General features: G+C 42.9%; 1 protein-coding gene across 1 annotated transcript; it reads right to left on the bottom strand.

Annotated features, from left to right (window-relative positions):
* Positions 1-3,164: 3,164 nt before the first annotated feature.
* On the bottom strand, positions 3,165-17,029 carry LOC124038727 (serine/threonine-protein kinase VRK1-like). Its single transcript, XM_046354807.1, has 10 exons — positions 16,904-17,029; positions 15,108-15,208; positions 14,555-14,615; positions 14,130-14,199; positions 13,070-13,157; positions 12,841-12,949; positions 12,653-12,758; positions 12,375-12,494; positions 3,340-3,427; positions 3,165-3,228 (listed from the first exon to the last, which is right to left on the bottom strand). The coding sequence occupies exons 1-10, from the start codon at positions 17,027-17,029 to the stop codon at positions 3,165-3,167; spliced, it is 933 nt and encodes a 310-aa protein (XP_046210763.1).
* Positions 17,030-18,339: the final 1,310 nt, after the last annotated feature.

The following is an 18,339-nucleotide window of genomic DNA, read 5'->3' as shown; positions in this document are numbered from 1 at the left end:
GATTTTCCCATGATGTCAAGCAAAGAGGCACTGAGTTTGAAGGTAGGGCTTGAAATACATCCACAGGTACACCTCCAACTGACTCAAATTATATCAATTAGCCTTTCAGAATCTTCTAACGCCATTATATCATTTTCTGGAATGTTCCAAGCTGTTTAAAGGCACAGTCATCTTAGCATATGTAATCTTCTGACTCACTGGAATTGTAATACATTGAATTATATGTGAAATAATCTGTCTGTAAACAATTGTTGGGAAAATTGCTTGTGTCATACACAAAGTAGATGTCCTAACCGACTTGCCAAAACTATAGTTTGTTAACAAGAAATTTGTGGAGTGGTTGAAAAACAAGTTTTAATGACTCCAACCTCAGTGTATGTAAACTTCAGACTGGACTATATATATACAGTTGAAGTCGGAAGTTTGCATACACTGAGGTTGGAGTCATTAAAACTTGTTTTTCAACCACTCCACAAATTTCTTGTTTAACAAACTATAGTTTTGGCAAATCTACTTTGTGCATGACACAAGCTATTTTCCCAACAAATGTTTACAGACAGATTATTTCACTTATAATTCAATGTATTACAATTCCAGTGGGTCAGAAGTTTACATATACTAAGATGACTGTGCCTTGAAGGTAGGGCTTGGAATACATCCACACACACACACACACACACACACACACACACACACACACACACACACACACACACACACACACACACACACACACACACACACACACACACACACACACACACACACACACACACACACACATATGTATATATGTACGTATATATGTTAGGTCCTGATACTTTACTTCAGGTACTGCGGGTATGTTAGGTCCTGATTTTCTAACTTTGAGTAAGCCCTAGACCACTTACATTTGGGGGTAGATCTGGATATGCATGTGAATGATTGATACATGAACAACTTCAATGCAAGTGTTAAGGTAATCTCTCAGATTCTCTCACCTTGCCCGTGGCTGTGCCATCAGACCCTCTGGTGGAGAAACTATGTGACACCTATCCTCATAGCCCAGACAGGTCCAGCCTTCTCTGGCCTCTGCTCGCTCTCTGTCCCCCCTCGGACAGCAGCTTTCTCAGCTTCTGGTAATCTGGACGTTGCTTATACCCCATAACTTTGACATGGAGCATGCACCTGGTCAACTCATCTGAGAGGGAGCGGGGAAGAGGAGAGAGAAAGAGAAAAAATAACAATATGCTTCACAGTCCCACTCAGTGTCTCTTATCATAGATTTTTGATAAACAAGGGCTATAACTACCAATTACACAGACACACCCCTGGTGATGTGTGTTTCAGTACACAGAAACAATCAGATGACTTTCACCTCTTACTGTAACACGTCCCGCTACCTAGAGTGTACACACAAGGTGGTGAGTGTGTATCACACTATATAATAGGGTTGATGCATGTCCTGAGCCTTATCTGTGGTGGCCAGCCGGGCCCTGCCTCTGGAGGAGTTGCAGAGAATCAGCTCAGTCAGACAGTTACCACCATATCACATCACACAGAGACGTCACCTCATTGAGACGTGACCTCTCTTTACAGGACCAGAGATAACAGACAACAGAACACCCGAGTCTCTCTGGGATGGATCCTGGAGTTGTAGGATTGGATTCATAGGATGGGGTTTTGAAAGATTGATCAAGTGTTTCACTGACACCTGGGAAACTGGGGGGGGGGGGTGCGGAGGGGGGGACCACTGAAAGTGGTGCGTGCATATGTATTCACCCCCTTTGCTTTGAAGCCCTTAAATAAGATCTGGTGAAACCAATTACCTTCAGAAGTCACATAATTAGTTAACTAAAGTCTACCTGTGTGCAATCTAAGTGTCACATGTTCTGTCACATGATCTCAGTATATTTACGCCTTTTCTGAAAGGCCCCAGAGTCTGCAGCACCACGAAGCAAGGCGCACCACCAAGCAAGCAGCACCATGAAGACAAAGGAGCTCTCCAAACAGGTCAGGGATAAAGTTGTGGAGAAGTACCGATCAGGGTTGAGTTCTAAAAAATTATCCAGAACTTTTAACATCCCACGGAGCACCATTAAATCCATTATTTTAAAGAATATGGCACCACAACAAACCTGCCAAGAGAGGGCCGCCCACCAAAACTCACAGACCAGGCAAGGAGGGCATTAATCAGAGAGGAAACAAAGTACCAAATATAAACATGAAGGAGCTTCAATGCTCCACAGCAGAGATTGGAGTATCTGTCCATAGAACCACTTTAAGCTGTACACTCCACAGAGCTGGGCTTTATGGGAGAATGCCAGAAAGGAATAAGCAATCACGTTTGGTGTTCGCCAAAAGGCATGTGGGAGACTCCCCAAACATATGGAAGAAGGTACTCTGGTCCGAAGAGACTGAAATGTAGCTTTTTGTCCATCAAGGATAATGCTATGTCTGGCGCAAAACCAACACCTCTCATCCCCCCGAGAAGACCATCCCCAGTGAAGCATGGTGGTGGCAGCATCAAGCTGTGGGGATGTTTTCCAGCAGCAGGGACTGGGAAACTGGACAGAATTGATAGAATGATGGATGGCGCTAAATACAGGGAAATTGTTGAGGTAAGCTGTTTCAGTCTTCCAGAGATTTGAGACTGGGAAGGAGGTTCACCTTCCAGCAGGATACTGACCCTAAGCATACTGCTAAAGTAACACTCAAGTGGTTTATGCAGAACTATTTAAATGTCTTGAAATGGCCCAGACCTCAATCCAATTCTGTGGTATGACTTAAAGATTGCTGTACACCAGCGGAACCCATCCAACTTGAAGGAGCTGGAACAGTTTTGCCTTGAAGAATGGGCAGAAATCCCAGTGGCTAGAAGTGCCAAGCTTATAGAGACATGCCCCAAGAGACTTGCAGCTGTAATTGCTGGAAAAAGTGTCTCTACCAAGTTTAGACCATGAGGGGGTTGAATAGTTATGCACGCTCAAGTTTTGTTTTTTAGTCTTATTTCTTGTCTGTTTCACAATACAAAATATTTTGCATATTCAAAGTGGTAGGCATGTTGTGTAAATCAAATGGTACAGACCCACAAAATGTATATTTTATTCCAGGTTGTAAGGCAACAAAATAGGAAAAATGCCAAGGTGGGTGAATAGTTGTGCAAGCCACTGTAGGCCTTCTCACTAACATGTGGAAGCTCCACCCACAGACAGCTGCTGCACCGAGCCAGGTAGATTACACATGAGTCTAGAGAGAGAAAAACAGGCATGAAATACAGAGGGAGAGAGGGGAAACAATGGTTTAATAGGGAGATGGAGGAGAAGGAACCAGAGAGAGGAAAGAGTGTTTGCTTAGTACCTGGCCTTGGCCTCCCAGGGCAGCGCCCAAAACAGCCAGTGGAGCAAACAGAAGCACAACACCTCCAGGTTCCCACGTCTAGATGGAGCTTCTGAGAGGGGGAGAGAGAGAGCCAAAAAGAGAGGGGCGGGAGGTAGAAGATCAGAACCTGGTCTAGGAGGATAAAAACAGCTTTAATTGACAGGATGTGTTCAGAGGAAAAAACACAATATGTTAAAAGAGAGGGTATGACAATGACAGGCGTGTTTTGTTTTCGCAGCTAGTGTTAGTCTTTACATTTTCTTCGATCTATGTCCTACTCTGCAGACATAGGAAGAGAAATTTGTGTGCTCAGCTCAAATGTTTGTAGCAACAAAAAGTATTTGGGTGCAGGATTCAAAACCCATATACTTAAAGAAAGACAAAACCTGCACTCACTGGAATATTCTTTACATTTTAATGTATTTTCTTAGACGCAGAGGTCAGAACATACGAACACGTTTCGTCGGAAGCCTTCTGCAACATGCTCCGCAGACAAACAGGGCTTTCTGAGGGGAGGGCTGACTTGTTTGGTCAGATTACTTCCGTTCTGGCCCGTTCCAGGAAACTGGATCCTTGTGGCCTCTGACATGATCCAGATGCCCGCTGCATTACCTAAAAATACACTCACACACTTGATCCCTCTCTCAGGCAGTAAAACACACACACACACACAGATGTCAGAGCCAGTCGACTGGGTGCTGTGCACTGGGGAGTCATCTAAATACTGATGGCTAGGCATTCATCTCTGGACGTCATTGTAAACAATGCCTTCCATCTAGTTTGAATGAAAAGTGGACAAACCCTGCACTGAGCCCGTGTCTTTATGAAAAACTGTGTTGAGTTCATCAATATGTCTGAAATGAGTCCATGTGAGGGGTCGAGCCCGGGGAGTTTTAGCAACTCAATACTGTAACGGCCTCACATCTCTGGAGAAATTACCTATCGACTGGCTTCATCAGAGGAAGAAATCTTGAGCCAGATCCATGGATAGCATTGATCCCAGCCAGTGCTACAAGAGTGTCCTCCAGGCAGCAGCACCCAGCAGGCCAGCACTACTGGCTTGCATTGAGACGGACATTGCAGGTGTTGGTTGTTAGTTGGTTGGTGTTGTTGGTTGTAGTCAGATGTTGTTGGTTGGTGTTGTTGGTTGTAGTCAGATGTTGGTTGTTAGTTGGTTGGTGTTGTTGGTTGTAGTCAGATGTTGGTTGTTAGTTGGTTGGTGTTGTTGGTTGTAGTCAGATGTTGGTTGGTTGTTGGTTGGTGTTGTTGGTTGTAGTCAGATGTTGGTTGGTTGTTGGTTGGTGTTGTTGGTTGTAGTCAGATGTTGGTTGTTAGTTGGTTGGTGTTGTTGGTTGTAGTCAGATGTTGGTTGGTTGTTGGTTGGTGTTGTTGGTTGTAGTCAGATGTTGGTTGGTTGTTGGTTGGTGTTGTTGGTTGTAGTCAGATGTTGGTTGTTAGTTGGTTGGTGTTGTTGGTTGTAGTCAGATGTTGGTTGGTTGTTGGTTGGTGTTGTTGGTTGTAGTCAGATGTTGGTTGTTAGTTGGTTGGTGTTGTTGGTTGTAGTCAGATGTTGGTTGTTAGTTGGTTGGTGTTGTTGGTTGTAGTCAGATGTTGGTTGTTATTTGGTTGGTGTTGTTGGTTGTAGTCAGATGTTGGTTGTTAGTTGGTTGGTGTTGTTGGTTGTAGTCAGATGTTGGTTGGTTGTTGGTTGGTGTTGTTGGTTGTAGTCAGATGTTGGTTGTTAGTTGTTTGGTGTTGTCGGTTGTAGTCAGATGTTGGTTGGTTGTTGGTTGGTGTTGTTGGTTGTAGTCAGATGTTGGTTGTTAGTTGGTTGGTGTTGTTGGTTGTAGTCAGATGTTGGTTGTTAGTTGGTTGGTGTTGTTGGTTGTAGTCAGATGTTGGTTGTTAGTTGGTTGGTGTTGTTGGTTGTAGTCAGATGTTGGTTGGTTGTTGGTTGGTGTTGTTGGTTGTAGTCAGATGTTGGTTGGTTGTTGGTTGGTGTTGTTGGTTGTAGTCAGATGTTGGTTGTTAGTTGGTTGGTGTTGTTGGTTGTAGTCAGATGTTGGTTGTTAGTTGGTTGGTGTTGTTGGTTGTAGTCAGATGTTGGTTGGTTGTTGGTTGGTGTTGTTGGTTGTAGTCAGATGTTGGTTGTAGTCAGATGTTGGTTGGTGTTGTTGGTTGTAGTCAGATGTTGGTTGGTGTTGTTGGTTGTAGTCAGATGTTGGTTGGTGTTGTTGGTTGTAGTCAGATGTTGGTTGGTGTTGTTGGTTGTAGTCAGATGTTGGTTGGTGTTGTTGGTTGTAGTCAGATGTTGGTTGGTGTTGTTGGTTGTAGTCAGATGTTGGTTGGTGTTGTTGGTTGTAGTCAGATGTTGGTTGGTGTTGTTGGTTGTAGTCAGATGTTGGTTGTAGTCAGATGTTGGTTGGTGTTGTTGGTTGTAGTCAGATGTTGGTTGGTGTTGTTGGTTGTAGTCAGATGTTGGTTGGTGTTGTTGGTTGTAGTCAGATGTTGGTTGGTTGTTGTTGGTTGTAGTCAGATGTTGGTTGGTTGTTGTTGGTTGTAGTCAGATGTTGGTTGGTGTTGTTGGTTGTAGTCAGATGTTGGTTGGTGTTGTTGGTTGTAGTCAGATGTTGGTTGGTGTTGTTGGTTGTAGTCAGATGTTGGTTGGTGTTGTTGGTTGTAGTCAGATGTTGGTTGGTTGTTGTTGGTTGTAGTCAGATGTTGGTTGGTTGTTGGTTGGTGTTGTTGGTTGTAGTCAGATGTTGGTTGGTGTTGTTGGTTGTAGTCAGATGTTGGTTGGTGTTGTTGGTTGTAGTCAGATGTTGGTTGGTGTTGTTGGTTGTAGTCAGATGTTGGTTGGTTGTTGTTGGTTGTAGTCAGATGTTGGTTGGTTGTTGGTTGGTGTTGTTGGTTGTAGTCAGATGTTGGTTGGTTGTTGGTTGGTGTTGTTGGTTGTAGTCAGATGTTGGTTGGTTGTTGGTTGGTGTTGTTGGTTGTAGTCAGATGTTGGTTGGTTGTTGGTTGGTGTTGTTGGTTGTAGTCAGATGTTGGTTGGTGTTGTTGGTTGTAGTCAGATGTTGGTTGGTTGTTGGTTGGTGTTGTTGGTTGTAGTCAGATGTTGGTTGGTTGTTGGTTGGTGTTGTTGGTTGTAGTCAGATGTTGGTTGGTTGTTGGTTGGTGTTGTTGGTTGTAGTCAGATGTTGGTTGGTTGTTGGTTGGTGTTGTTGGTTGTAGTCAGATGTTGGTTGTTGGTTGGTGTTGTTGGTTGTAGTCAGATGTTGGTTGGTGTTGTTGGTTGTAGTCAGATGTTGGTTGGTGTTGTTGGTTGTAGTCAGATGTTGGTTGGTGTTGTTGGTTGTAGTCAGATGTTGGTTGGTGTTGTTGGTTGTAGTCAGATGTTGGTTGGTGTTGTTGGTTGTAGTCAGATGTTGGTTGGTGTTGTTGGTGGTAGTCAGATATTGGTTGGTTGTTGCCACTGCTGCCGCCTCTGTTGCCTTCATTTCTGTGATTAAACCGATTGTTTAAATAATTTATTGGATGCATTATCTTAAGAGTGCAAGATGTAAAAGTACATAAGTGCATAGGTCAGCTTTCGAGTATATTTGTTGCTGCCACATCTAATCAAGCCATTGTTGTAAACAATTATATATAAAGCCTCATTGATACTGAGAGCCAGTGACACCAGCACTAAAACTGCTCCAACTCCAAAAGCAAAATAATAGATTAACAATTATAAATATGTTAAGCCTGCCTGTGTGAGTTCTTTGGACATATTGTCCCTGTTCACAATGGCATTCACTTTGCTGTTTGGTAGTGTAGTTATGCATCTTTCCCTAACGAGGGGGGGAGGGGGGGGGCAGGATACACACAGCTCTCTCACGCACACACACAATAGATGCACAGACCATGGTTTTTCAGTTAGGAAAATGTGACGCCCGGACAATGTGGCCAGGAAGATTTTCAATTACCAGCCATTTCAGAAATGTACCGGACAAATATGCATTGGGTGCATAAGAGTCCACCCACCGTGCTCAGAATGACAGAAATCACATTAAGATTATGGTAATGCATTTAAACAGAACACACAACTCATGTAACGAAGCAGCCAATAAAACATCATTTTCAAACATTTGCCAAAATGCAATTTGCAAGAAAACACTATTCTAAACACTACACATGGGAAAACGCCATTCTAAACACTACACATGGGAAAACACCATTCTAAACACTACACATGGGAAAACGCCATTCTAAACACTACACATGGGAAAACGCCATTCTAAACACTACACATGGGAAAACGCCATTCTAAACACTACACATGGGAAAACGCCATTCTAAACACTACACATGGGAAAACGCCATTCTAAACACTACACATGGGAAAACGCCATTCTAAACACTACACATGGGAAAACGCCATTTTAAACACTACACATGGGAATACGCCATTCTAAACACTATACATGGGAAAACGCCATTCTAAACACTACACATGGGAAAACGCCATTCTAAACACTGCACATGAGAAAACGCCATTCTAAACACTATACATGGGAAAACGCCATTCTAAACACTACACATGGGAAAACGCCATTCTAAACACTACACATGGGAAAACGCCATTCTAAACACTACACATGGGAAAACGCCATTCTAAACACTACACGTGGGAAAACGCCATTCTAAACACTACACATGGGAAAACGCCATTCTAAACTGCGCACCTGAAAGCGGTTCCTTATGTGACAGACATGACAAATCTCTGTCAGAAATTTAGAAAGAGGGGGAATCTAAAGACGCAACACTTAGAATGGGTTGCTAATATGACTAGGATTGTGCCTTTGGCTTCTGGACATCAAAATAAAGTTGATATGAAAACCAACAGAACAGGGGAGAAATAGCATAGCAGTGGGTCAAATAGGGAAGTAAATGAAAATACATTTGCCATAATTATATAATTACTCCTGCCTACACAGAATTAAATAAAATCATTGAAAATACTTCACCAGAAAGCATGACTTAGCCACAGAGGAATCGAGGATCATTAGCTTCTTTAAAATAAAAATGGATGGTTTCCAATCACAAGCTCATGCCTATTTGGGAAGCCTTCAATATGGGCAGCGCGCATGTGTAACAGTATAGCTTCCGTCCCTCTCCTCGCCCCTACCTGGTCTCGAACCAGGGACCCTCTGCACACATCGACAACAGCCACCTTCGGAGCATCGTTACCCATCGCTCCACAAACGCCACAGCCCTTGCAGAGCAAGGGGAACAACTTCTTCAAGGTCTCAGAGCGAGTGACGTCACCAATTAAAACGCTATTAGCACGCACCCCTCTAACTAGCTAGCCATTGAACATCGGTAACATGGCAATAGACCAAGTTGATTATTGAGTTGCGGCTCTCGGTGAAAAGCATCTAAAATGTGTGTGAAGATAATGTGTCTTGAGTATAATTTAAAATGTTGAGACAAGAAGGGGAGAAGTGTGGCGAAGATATAGGCAAGTCTCTCCGGAATGACTCAGCTCTCACCTGCCAATTCTTGCACATTTAATTGTGTGAATTGTTTGCCCTTTGATTATTATTTTTATGATTCCCCATTACATACTTCACCAGAGTAAATATACCGTTAAATTAATGTAACCAAATGACAGGGATTATGTAAAACATGTATTAATTAGTAATTTACCGTTCTCATTATCGGAGTGGAAACTGTTTTTGCAAAGTTCACAATCTGCTACACTTGTGAGAAACAAGTTTTGGTTTATTTCAAGTTTTGTTCGGAGTGCTCCACATGAGCAATGAGCATGTGTCTGGTTTCTCTGTCCTGATAATGTCGAGGGAGCATTTGAAAAATCTTTCCAACAGTCTCCCCGTCAATAATCACAAATCCTCAGTGTGAAAGAGCAATGGAGGTTTTAGGCCTCTACTGCTGCATTGGCCTTTAGGCTATGAGTTCCATGTGTTCATTTCTTTAGCCGCCAATGTATCACGGTGTATCAATGTGTCCATATGGAAGAGGCTGGTGATCTTGCATTAGTTGACTTTTAACATTTAGATTGTTATCATTTTAAAGAAAGAAATGGTAGGATCGGTAGAAATGGTACGATTTGTAAAATCAATGATCAATTGTAAACTTCCTCAAACTTGAAACTCAAGTGCCACCTATGAAGTCTTTATAAGAAAATTGCCTCCACGTTTCCATGGTTGGATTTTGCCCAATAGGCTACTTTGAAGCAAGGTAAGACATGTCTCCTAATATGAAATTAAACATTCAGGTTTCAAACAATTAAGTATGTTTTCAAAATACATACTGCCTCCAGCTCTGATTATAAAGTGATGGGTGACAAGATGATAGCCTTTTGCCTGCACTTGGATGGCGAATGGGAGCCTCGCTTCAATTACCAGTTGAGACATACAAATGGTAGGTATTTTTAATCGTGCACCAAAACTGTTGTTAACATGTGATGGCATTTAGAAGTCTTGCAAAGAATGGGCTTATAGAAATCCTGCAAAAAAAAGGCTCTGCATGTGATAGTTGTGTTGGATAAATAAGATACATGGTGACTAATGAAAATACACACAGGCCAATTTAATTCCACTAAATCATGCAAATGAACCTATCGACCCGAAAAGCATGACAGTCACATGTATTTACTTCAACTGGTATTTCCATCAATGAATAAAAGGCATTATCTCGCAATAGATATTTTCTCCCGGTCATTTTGGTTGGCAAGTTTGATTTAATCGGCTTTTAATAAAAAATTTTTTGGGGGGCCAAAGGTCGGCAAGAGCCGGCTTACGGAAACCCTGGCACAGACACAATAAATGTGCGCATGCATGCAAACGAGCAAACACACACACACACACAGTTTAGAAGGTGAACTTCAGAGCCCTACACACTCCAGGCTTGTCGTAGAGGAGTTAGGTGACAATGTAGTGGGTTGTCATCTCCTGCTGTTATTCCGATTTCTTAAAGCATGGCGTCGCACTCTCAGTTGGAATTTCTGTGTTCCCGAAGCATCCCGCTCCAAGAGGTGATAATTAGCTCAGAGTTCAGCGGTGCATCATTCTGTGTTCAATCTCCACCCTCATCATTGCAACCTATCAACATCTCCCCGGTGAGGTTGATGAGAGGTGAGATGGGAGGACAGGGTCTTGAGCAAAAAGTAGTCTTGCTCCTCGTCAAAATCTGCATGCATTTCAATTGCCATTTGACCCAAAGAAACTCAGAAACTGCCTTACAACATAGAGGTCAAGTACGAGCAGCTATCATATACAATTTATCTGCCTGGGATAAAAAAAAAATGTGGTTTGTTTATCAACTGTAGTTAAAAATGGGAAACTTTACCAAATTGCCTCTTGATTGACCAATTCCAATAGTTGTGTACTGTAGACCTAATGACAGAGTTAGATATGAGCGTCTGCTAAATGACTTAAATGTAATGTAAATGTAATAAAATGACTTATGAATGTCAATAGTGGTTAGAAGAAGATCACTGCATAAGCACATATTTTCATCTTATACTCTCTACCTACTTTGGTTTGTAGAAGATTCATGACCCATGGGCCATAAAAGCAAAGGAATAATTCACCTGTACAACAGCTTCTACTGTTTAGGCTAGACTGAAGGGTTGGAATGAGGACCATATGCAACTGCTTGTATGTGACACGAGAACAAATTGTCCTAGGTGTGAGTGGGTGTACTTCAATAGAAAAGAACAGACCTGTGTTTGAACCAGTCCTGTGATTTAAGCGTCATTCCTTATCTAAACTCGTATTACATCAAATACACAATGAGAACAGCCATAGACGAACAACTGAGAACATGAAGTAAGTTCTGCCTGCAACATATGGGCTTGTCTGGAACTGTGAAGTTCAATCAGTGTTTTTTTTCAGCAGCGGTGGCGGTGGCCATGGTTTTAGAGAGACAAAATGTTGCCACATTGAAACTCATTTCCTGCAATTCTACACATTTTGCCATGGGGCCAAGAAAACATTTTCAGTTTAAAAGCTAATTTCCTTAAATTATGCAAATTTGTCATGGCTTATGCCATGTTCTTATGCTATCCAGTATATATTCTACATAATTTATACAGTATATGGTTTAAGCCATTTAAGTTTACACTGAAAATGTTTTACCATCCCCAAAATGTTTTCTTCCAAAAAAAACAGAGAAATACATTAAAAAATAAATATAATTTCTGGGTATTATTTTCTTTTGTGGCTGTGTGTCTGTGTTGAATGTATATAGGCGAAACAATGATTACAATACATGGGCTCAACATCCACCTTTTCATTCAGAGAACATCCAACAGAAAAACACAAGTTCAGCATACCCCCCACCAACCTCTCTCTCTCTCTAAAGTATATTAAAAAGGACATATTTGCCTTCATCAATATCGCTGCATGAACATCTTGTCTGTGTTGGTCCATATCGACAACATCGATAGAAACAGTGGCACAGCGATTAGGCAGTCCTTCCACACTCGTTCAGGGTATCGAACCTTAACGCCTTCCTCTGCTCTGAGCAAGCCGAGAGGTTATCAGTGGCCAGTCCCTCTCTAACCAAACATCAAAGCCTTAATTAATGGGGGATGAATACACAATGCAGGTTATGACTTTAGCTAATTAGGGAATTGTTAAATGGAGTCTGTGTCGGGGGAATGTGGGCCAGGGAGAATCAATGTCCAATAAAAAGGACCATGTATGCAATTTTCCAGCTAATGTGTTTCCGATAACTACTGAGGGAGATTTTAAAGCAAGGGACGAAGGGGGCTTCACTTTACATTATGCATTGATAAACACGCACTCCGCCAACTGAAAGATACAGTAATGCAGTCAGTACACAGCAAGATACATCCGTGCAAGATCATTGGCCATACAGTCAATACAAGAGAACTCTACTGTCCACAAATCAATGTATGTTTACCCAGAAACCTTTCACAACACAATAGCTTTTTTTTGGCACGTGAAACTATGAATGTTCATAAAATTGAATTTACACTTTACCGACTCCATTTTGAGCATCAATGCTGGTGTACTCTACGGTTCGTTTGTGTCCCTTCTTCGGGTTTTCCTTGTTCTCCTTGTGCACTCCATCTGGGCTGTACCTGTAAGACAGGTACACATGTACAACACATAATAAACAGACAGTATGTGTAGATAACTCACAAGTAGAAGCCTAAAACAATGCTCAATATTAAGATAACTTGAAACGGTTGTCTATGTATGTTTTGTACACAGTACAAGAAATGCCTTCAATACACATGCCTACTGTACTTAGACAGCGCTAGTGCTAACCTTGTTTGGGTCTGTGTGACCAAGCATTAGGTTGGCCTTCTTTCCATCTGCATGGACATACTCGTTGTCATGGATATACTCAAGGACATTCAGCTGTAGGAGGACAAGCAGTAGGTGAAATCATGGTGATATGCAGCAATGGATGATGGAGAGGATAGTAGAGTACGAGTCTCACCAGGACACATCCTAGCTGTAGTACTGTGTGTTTCTTTAGCTTGTCACCATTTCTCTCGCATACTTTCTGAAGGTCACTGCCCGGGCGGTCCATCGCCATGAACCTGTACCTGAACAGGGCAAAGGTCAAGGAGAAGGGGTAAAATAATCTCGTACACACTTCCCAACCCCAATGTGAGGGATTAATAACCAAGTACCATCATCATCATCAGGACCATGGTCAGTAGTACCTGGTTCTGTTGTGTTCTGCTAGTCCTGATCCCCAGTTTGCAGGGATCACCAGGAAGTCCAGCTTCTTGCTCCCCTTCAACATCAGCACTGAAACAACAGCAGGAAAGAATTACAAGGGACAAAAATCAAACATGTATTGGGTCTTACATATACATTAAATATTTACAACATATTTAATGTATTTTCACAAGTGCAAAGTAAGCACCATTTTTTTCTACAGGAATAGTGGACACAAAAAAAAGTTCAAAAACAGAACACTGTACATATTTGCTCTTTGCCTTATTGTTTTATTCACTACTTGTTGCAACCATTATTTACCTTTGTTTTATTTACCTTTGTTATTTTATGATGCTAGTGCTGAGCAGATATGGCCAAGTGCCAAAAATACAATCCTAGGGGGACTGAGCCTTCGGTCTTAAAAGTTATACAACAAATTGGGAAGTGATGTGAATTGAATTCCTGTGGATTCAGGTTGACTCTGTCCGAACTGTTCGCAAAACCCCTATGACCAGACAGAGGAAATATGGAAAGGTATGTCTAAGCCAGACACACAAGCATGCACTTCTAATCATAGCCAAAACAAAACACACTGACAGACAGAGCGAAAACAGACAGACAGGCAGACAGGCAGGCAGGCAGGCAGGCACACACACACAGTGAACATGAGGCCTGTCTTGGAGTGGTGGCAGGCCTGACTGGCTCTCCACCAGACTGGCAGGTGGTCAGGGGCCCAGTGGAGGAGCAGGCATCATTATGTGTGATTGGGTCCCTCTCTATGAATTAGAACTCAAACAAGCAGGGACGGAGCTAACTGCCACTGAGGTGCATGTTTGCTTTGGCTTATTAATTACACCAGGCAGCAGTCTTCATGTCTATGGCCTCTTCATCAGCCAAGTACACTCTTGCTGCACTGGGCCTGGCTGCTCATATAAGAGGTAGCCTAAAACAGGTTTTGTTGTAACCAAACAGTGTGTAGTCTATGTGGGATAAAGGCTATGAATTCTTGACCATATGTCTGCTGCATCATTACGTTGAATGATTGAAGTTGTTCATACTCACTGTTCTCAGGTTTAGTTTCCCTCGGATGGAACTTGAGCTCAGAAAACAGAGGCCAATCCACATGGTAATCCTGCAGACACAATGAAATAAGAGGGTCAAATAAGAGGAGATATGGAAATAGCCTAGGCAGTCAATATAAAAAAAAAGACATGCTGAAAGCTGTTGCATGTGCTCCCTAAAGCTTATAGGCTGTTTTATAAGCATATACAGCCAGCAGTTGTCACTTTCCATATCCAACAAAACCCAGCGAGGAGAGCAAGCAAGAGAGAAATACAAAGTGAGAGAGCAACAGAGCCTAACATTAAATGATTGTGGTTAAGTCAAACTGTCATCATCTCTCAAGTATCTCTGACCAAATGACAATGCCTACACATAGGTGTTAATGCCTTGACTCACACCACACCATCAGCCATTCCTGTATTCACCACTTTAATGAGAAAATTAGAGTCCTCCCCAACAGGTGTGTCCACTTCCTGCGAAGCTGAAGGGAGAGAGGGAAGAATGGAGAGAGAGAAAATGGAAGAGATGGAGAAAAGGAGGGAGAGAGAGGGTGTAATAGAAAAAGGGGAGAGCAAAAGAGAGAGGGGAGAGAGAGACAAAGAAAAACAGGTAAACACAGAGATAAACAGAGATAAACAAAACGCGATAAACATGACAGTAATTTCGAAGCAATCAGATGTACCCCAGTTTTTGTGGTCTGTTGGTGATGTGTTTCCACCCAAAACACAAATCTGTGATTGCTGGTCATGCGTTTTGCTCCATAAATTGGGGTCACCACTCTTGTCACTCAAAGAGGTGTGTGTGTGTGTGTGTGTGTGTGTGTGTGTGTGTGTGTGTGTGTGTGTGTGTGTGTGTGTGTGTGTGTGTGTGTGTGTGTGTGTGTGTGTGTGTGTGTGTGTGTGTGTGTGTGGGGGAGGGTGGGAGGGGGGGTTGAGAATCAGTGATAACTTGATGGATTGACATACTAGTCTGGTTACCTAGATCAATCCAAAGCCTCCTTGACCAATTATTCTGCCCAGTCTCCATGGCTTCTTCTCTGTGTAAAACTGTCTGGTAGGGGTGCAGGCAATACTCACTTCCTAGGAGGGTCCATGGAGATAGCTAGCAAAAGCAACCTATTTTGCAGTTAACATTACAGAGAGTCAAGTAGATAGGAGATAGATACAGGGTATTGACATGTGGTCAACAGATGCAGCTATAGCTACCTAACTAGCCTGCAAAGTATGAGCTGAGAAGAGAGGCCATAGACCTGAAACAAAACTAGAATCAGTAAAATATGGAAATTTGCCAGCAGATTAGCCTAGCTACTACAAGCTAACAGACCATCTCGACCAGTTGAGGCAGAAAGCAAGCATTTATTCTCGACCATATATTTAGCTAGGTTTAGAGCTACCGGTACTAGATATGATCAATAAACGCATGTTGTGTCCAAAGTTAGCTAGGTTGCTCTCCCCCAAGAAAAATCTACTCCATCTGGTTCTTCGACAGCTGCTGTCAAAACTGTTCGATTTCCTTAAACTTTGTCCCTCCCGCTGTGTGATAGGCCAAAAATCAACCAATGAAACCTAGGAAGCAATGGCTCTGGATATTTACCCACCAACTGCAACAGCAAGTTCCATATGACAGGTTTATATTACTTTCAGTCATCCTCAAACATCTGGCCCAGGGTGCTTTCAGTGGGTGCAACCATATGGGTGCAACATTATAGAACGTTCTGGCAAAACTGTGTAGAACAGAAACACTCTGTCATTTAGATTAGGCCAGGGAATTGTATCAATTTGAGTGATTTGTAAGAAAGAGACCTCGCAGTCAACACGGTGGGTTCGGCCTATTACGTTTGATACTTAGGGGACCAGGCATTGACTTGGACTCGGGGGGACTTCTTGAGGGCCGAGCTCTTCCCAAGTCCGGAGAATCATATTACTTTGGGTTCCAGTTAATGGTACTTGGGCCTAGTCCACTTCAGCATATCTGGCCTGAAACCTTTTTCAGAAGTTGGGTTATATGATGTTTTTATTCGGCATGTGTATTGTATTTCATAAAAACAAAACAGTGAAACATTTATAATTTGGCACATCTATATGTTATAATATTTAGATAAAACTAACCGAAATACATTAAAATAACTTATTAAAATACAATGTTTTGCAATGAAGGTAGTAGTGTCACGCCCTTACCTTAGAGAGCCTTCTTATGTCTCTATTTGTTTGGTCATGGAGTGATTTGGGTGGGCTTTCTATGTTCTTTATTTATTTGTTTCTGGCCGAGTGTGGTTCCCAATCAGAGGCAGCTATCTATCGCTGTCTCTGATTGGGGAGCATACTTAGGCAGGCCTTTTTTCCCACCTGCGATTGTGGGTAGTTGACTATGTGTGTTGGCCTGCGAGCACTACGTAGCTTCACGTTTGTTTGTTATTTCTTGTTTTGTTGGCGACATTCTAAATAAAAGTGTAATATATGCTCACCACGCTGCGCTTTGGTCCACCTCTTCTGACGGGCGTGACAGAACTATCCAACACAAAAGGACCAAGCAGCATGGAGAAAGGGACTCATGGACATGGGAGGAAATCCTGGGCAAGAAAAGACCCCGGAGGCAGGCTGGGGAATATCGCCGTCCAAAGGAGGAATTAAAGGCAGCGAAGGAGGAGCGGCGAAGGTATTAGGAGGCAAGTCATGGAAGCGGGCACGAGAGGCAGCCCCAAAAACTTTTGGGGGGGGCACACGGGGAGATTGGCAGAATCAGGTTATAGACCTGAGCCAACTCCCCATGCTTACCGCGGGGGAGCGAGTGACCGGGCAGTCACAGTGTTTTGCGGTAAAGCGCACTGTGTCTCCTGTGTGCATGTACAGCCCGGTGTGCTCGGAGCCAGCTCTCCGCAAGTGCCACGCTAGAGTGGGCATCCAGCCAGGGCGGATTGTGCCAGCTCAGCGCTCTTGGTCTCCGGTGCTCCCAGAACCAGGCCTCCTGTTTATCTCCCCAGCCTGGTGGGCCCTGTGGCAGCCCCATGCACCAGGCTGCCTATACGTCTCCCCCCATCAGTGATGATCCATGGCATGAAGCCTCCAACGAGGGTCCCCAGTCCAGGGCTCACAACGAGGATCCCCAGTCTGAGGCCCGCAGCGAGGTTCCCCACTCTGGGGCCGGCAGCGAGGGTCCCCAATCCAGGGCCCGCAGCGAGCCTGTTTTAGAGAAAGCATCAGTCCGGGGCCCGCAGAGAGCCTGTTTTAGAGAAGCATCATGCTGTGGAGATGTTCTTCAGCAGCAGGGACTGGGAGACTAGTCAGGATCGAGGGAAAGATGAACAGAGCAAAATGCAGAAAGATCCTTGATGGAAACCTGCTTTAGAGTGCTCAGGACCTCAGACCGGGGCGGAGATTCACCTTCTAACGAGACAACAACCCTAAGCACACAGCCAAGAAAACGCAGGAGTTGCTTCGAGACAAGTCTCTGAATGTCCTTGAGTGGCCCAGCCAAGAGCTCGGACTTGAACCTGATCGAACATCTCTGGAGAGACCGGAAAATAGCTGTATAGCAACACTCCCCATCCAACTTGACAGAACTTGATGCGAAGAGAGGAATGGGAGAAACTCCCCAAATACAGGTATGCCAAGCATGTAGCGTCATACCTAAGAAGACTTGAGGCTGTTATCGCTGCCAAAGATGCTTCAACAAAGTACTGAGTAAAGGGTCTGAATAATTATGTAAATGTGATTTCATTATTTATTTGTATTTATATGTATATATATATATATATATATATATATATATATATATACAGTGGGGCAAAAAAGTATTCAGTCAGACACTCATTTTGTCTGTCATAGTTGAAGTGTACCTATGATGGGAGAACTTGCACAATTGATGGCTGACTAAATACTTTTTTGCCCCACTGTAGATGATAATACACATGGAATTATAGATATACCTCTCCTTAATGCAACCGCTGTGTCAGATTTCAAAAGAAATTTACGGAAAAAGGAAACCATCAAATAATCTGAGACAGCGCTCAGAAAAATAATCAAATTAGCCGCCATGTTGGAATCAACAGAAACCAGAAATTACATGATAAATATTCCCTTACCTTTGATGATCTTCATCAGAATGCACTCCCAGGAATCCCAGTTCCACAATGAATGCTTGATTTGTTCGATAATGTCCGTTATTTATGTCCAAGTAGCTACTTTTGTTAGAGTTAGGTACACATATCCAA

This window comes from Oncorhynchus gorbuscha, linkage group LG06 (genome assembly GCF_021184085.1).
Source record: "Oncorhynchus gorbuscha isolate QuinsamMale2020 ecotype Even-year linkage group LG06, OgorEven_v1.0, whole genome shotgun sequence".
Lineage (NCBI taxonomy): Eukaryota > Metazoa > Chordata > Actinopteri > Salmoniformes > Salmonidae > Oncorhynchus > Oncorhynchus gorbuscha.
This window is presented reverse-complemented; position numbering and strand designations above follow the sequence as displayed.

Bases quoted from the DNA above. Each gene is read 5' to 3' on its own strand.
- LOC124038727 (XM_046354807.1), bottom strand. From the start codon at position 17,029: ATGCCCACTCTAGCGTGGCACTTGCGGAGAGCTGGCTCCGAGCACACC. The intron at 12,759-12,840 runs GTGAGACTCGTA...GTCCTCCTACAG, and splicing joins TACAGCTAGGATGTGTCCTG to CTGAATGTCCTTGAGTATAT. The intron at 3,428-12,374 runs GTAAAGTGTAAA...CCCTCTCAGAAG, and splicing joins TGATGCTCAAAATGGAGTCG to CTCCATCTAGACGTGGGAAC.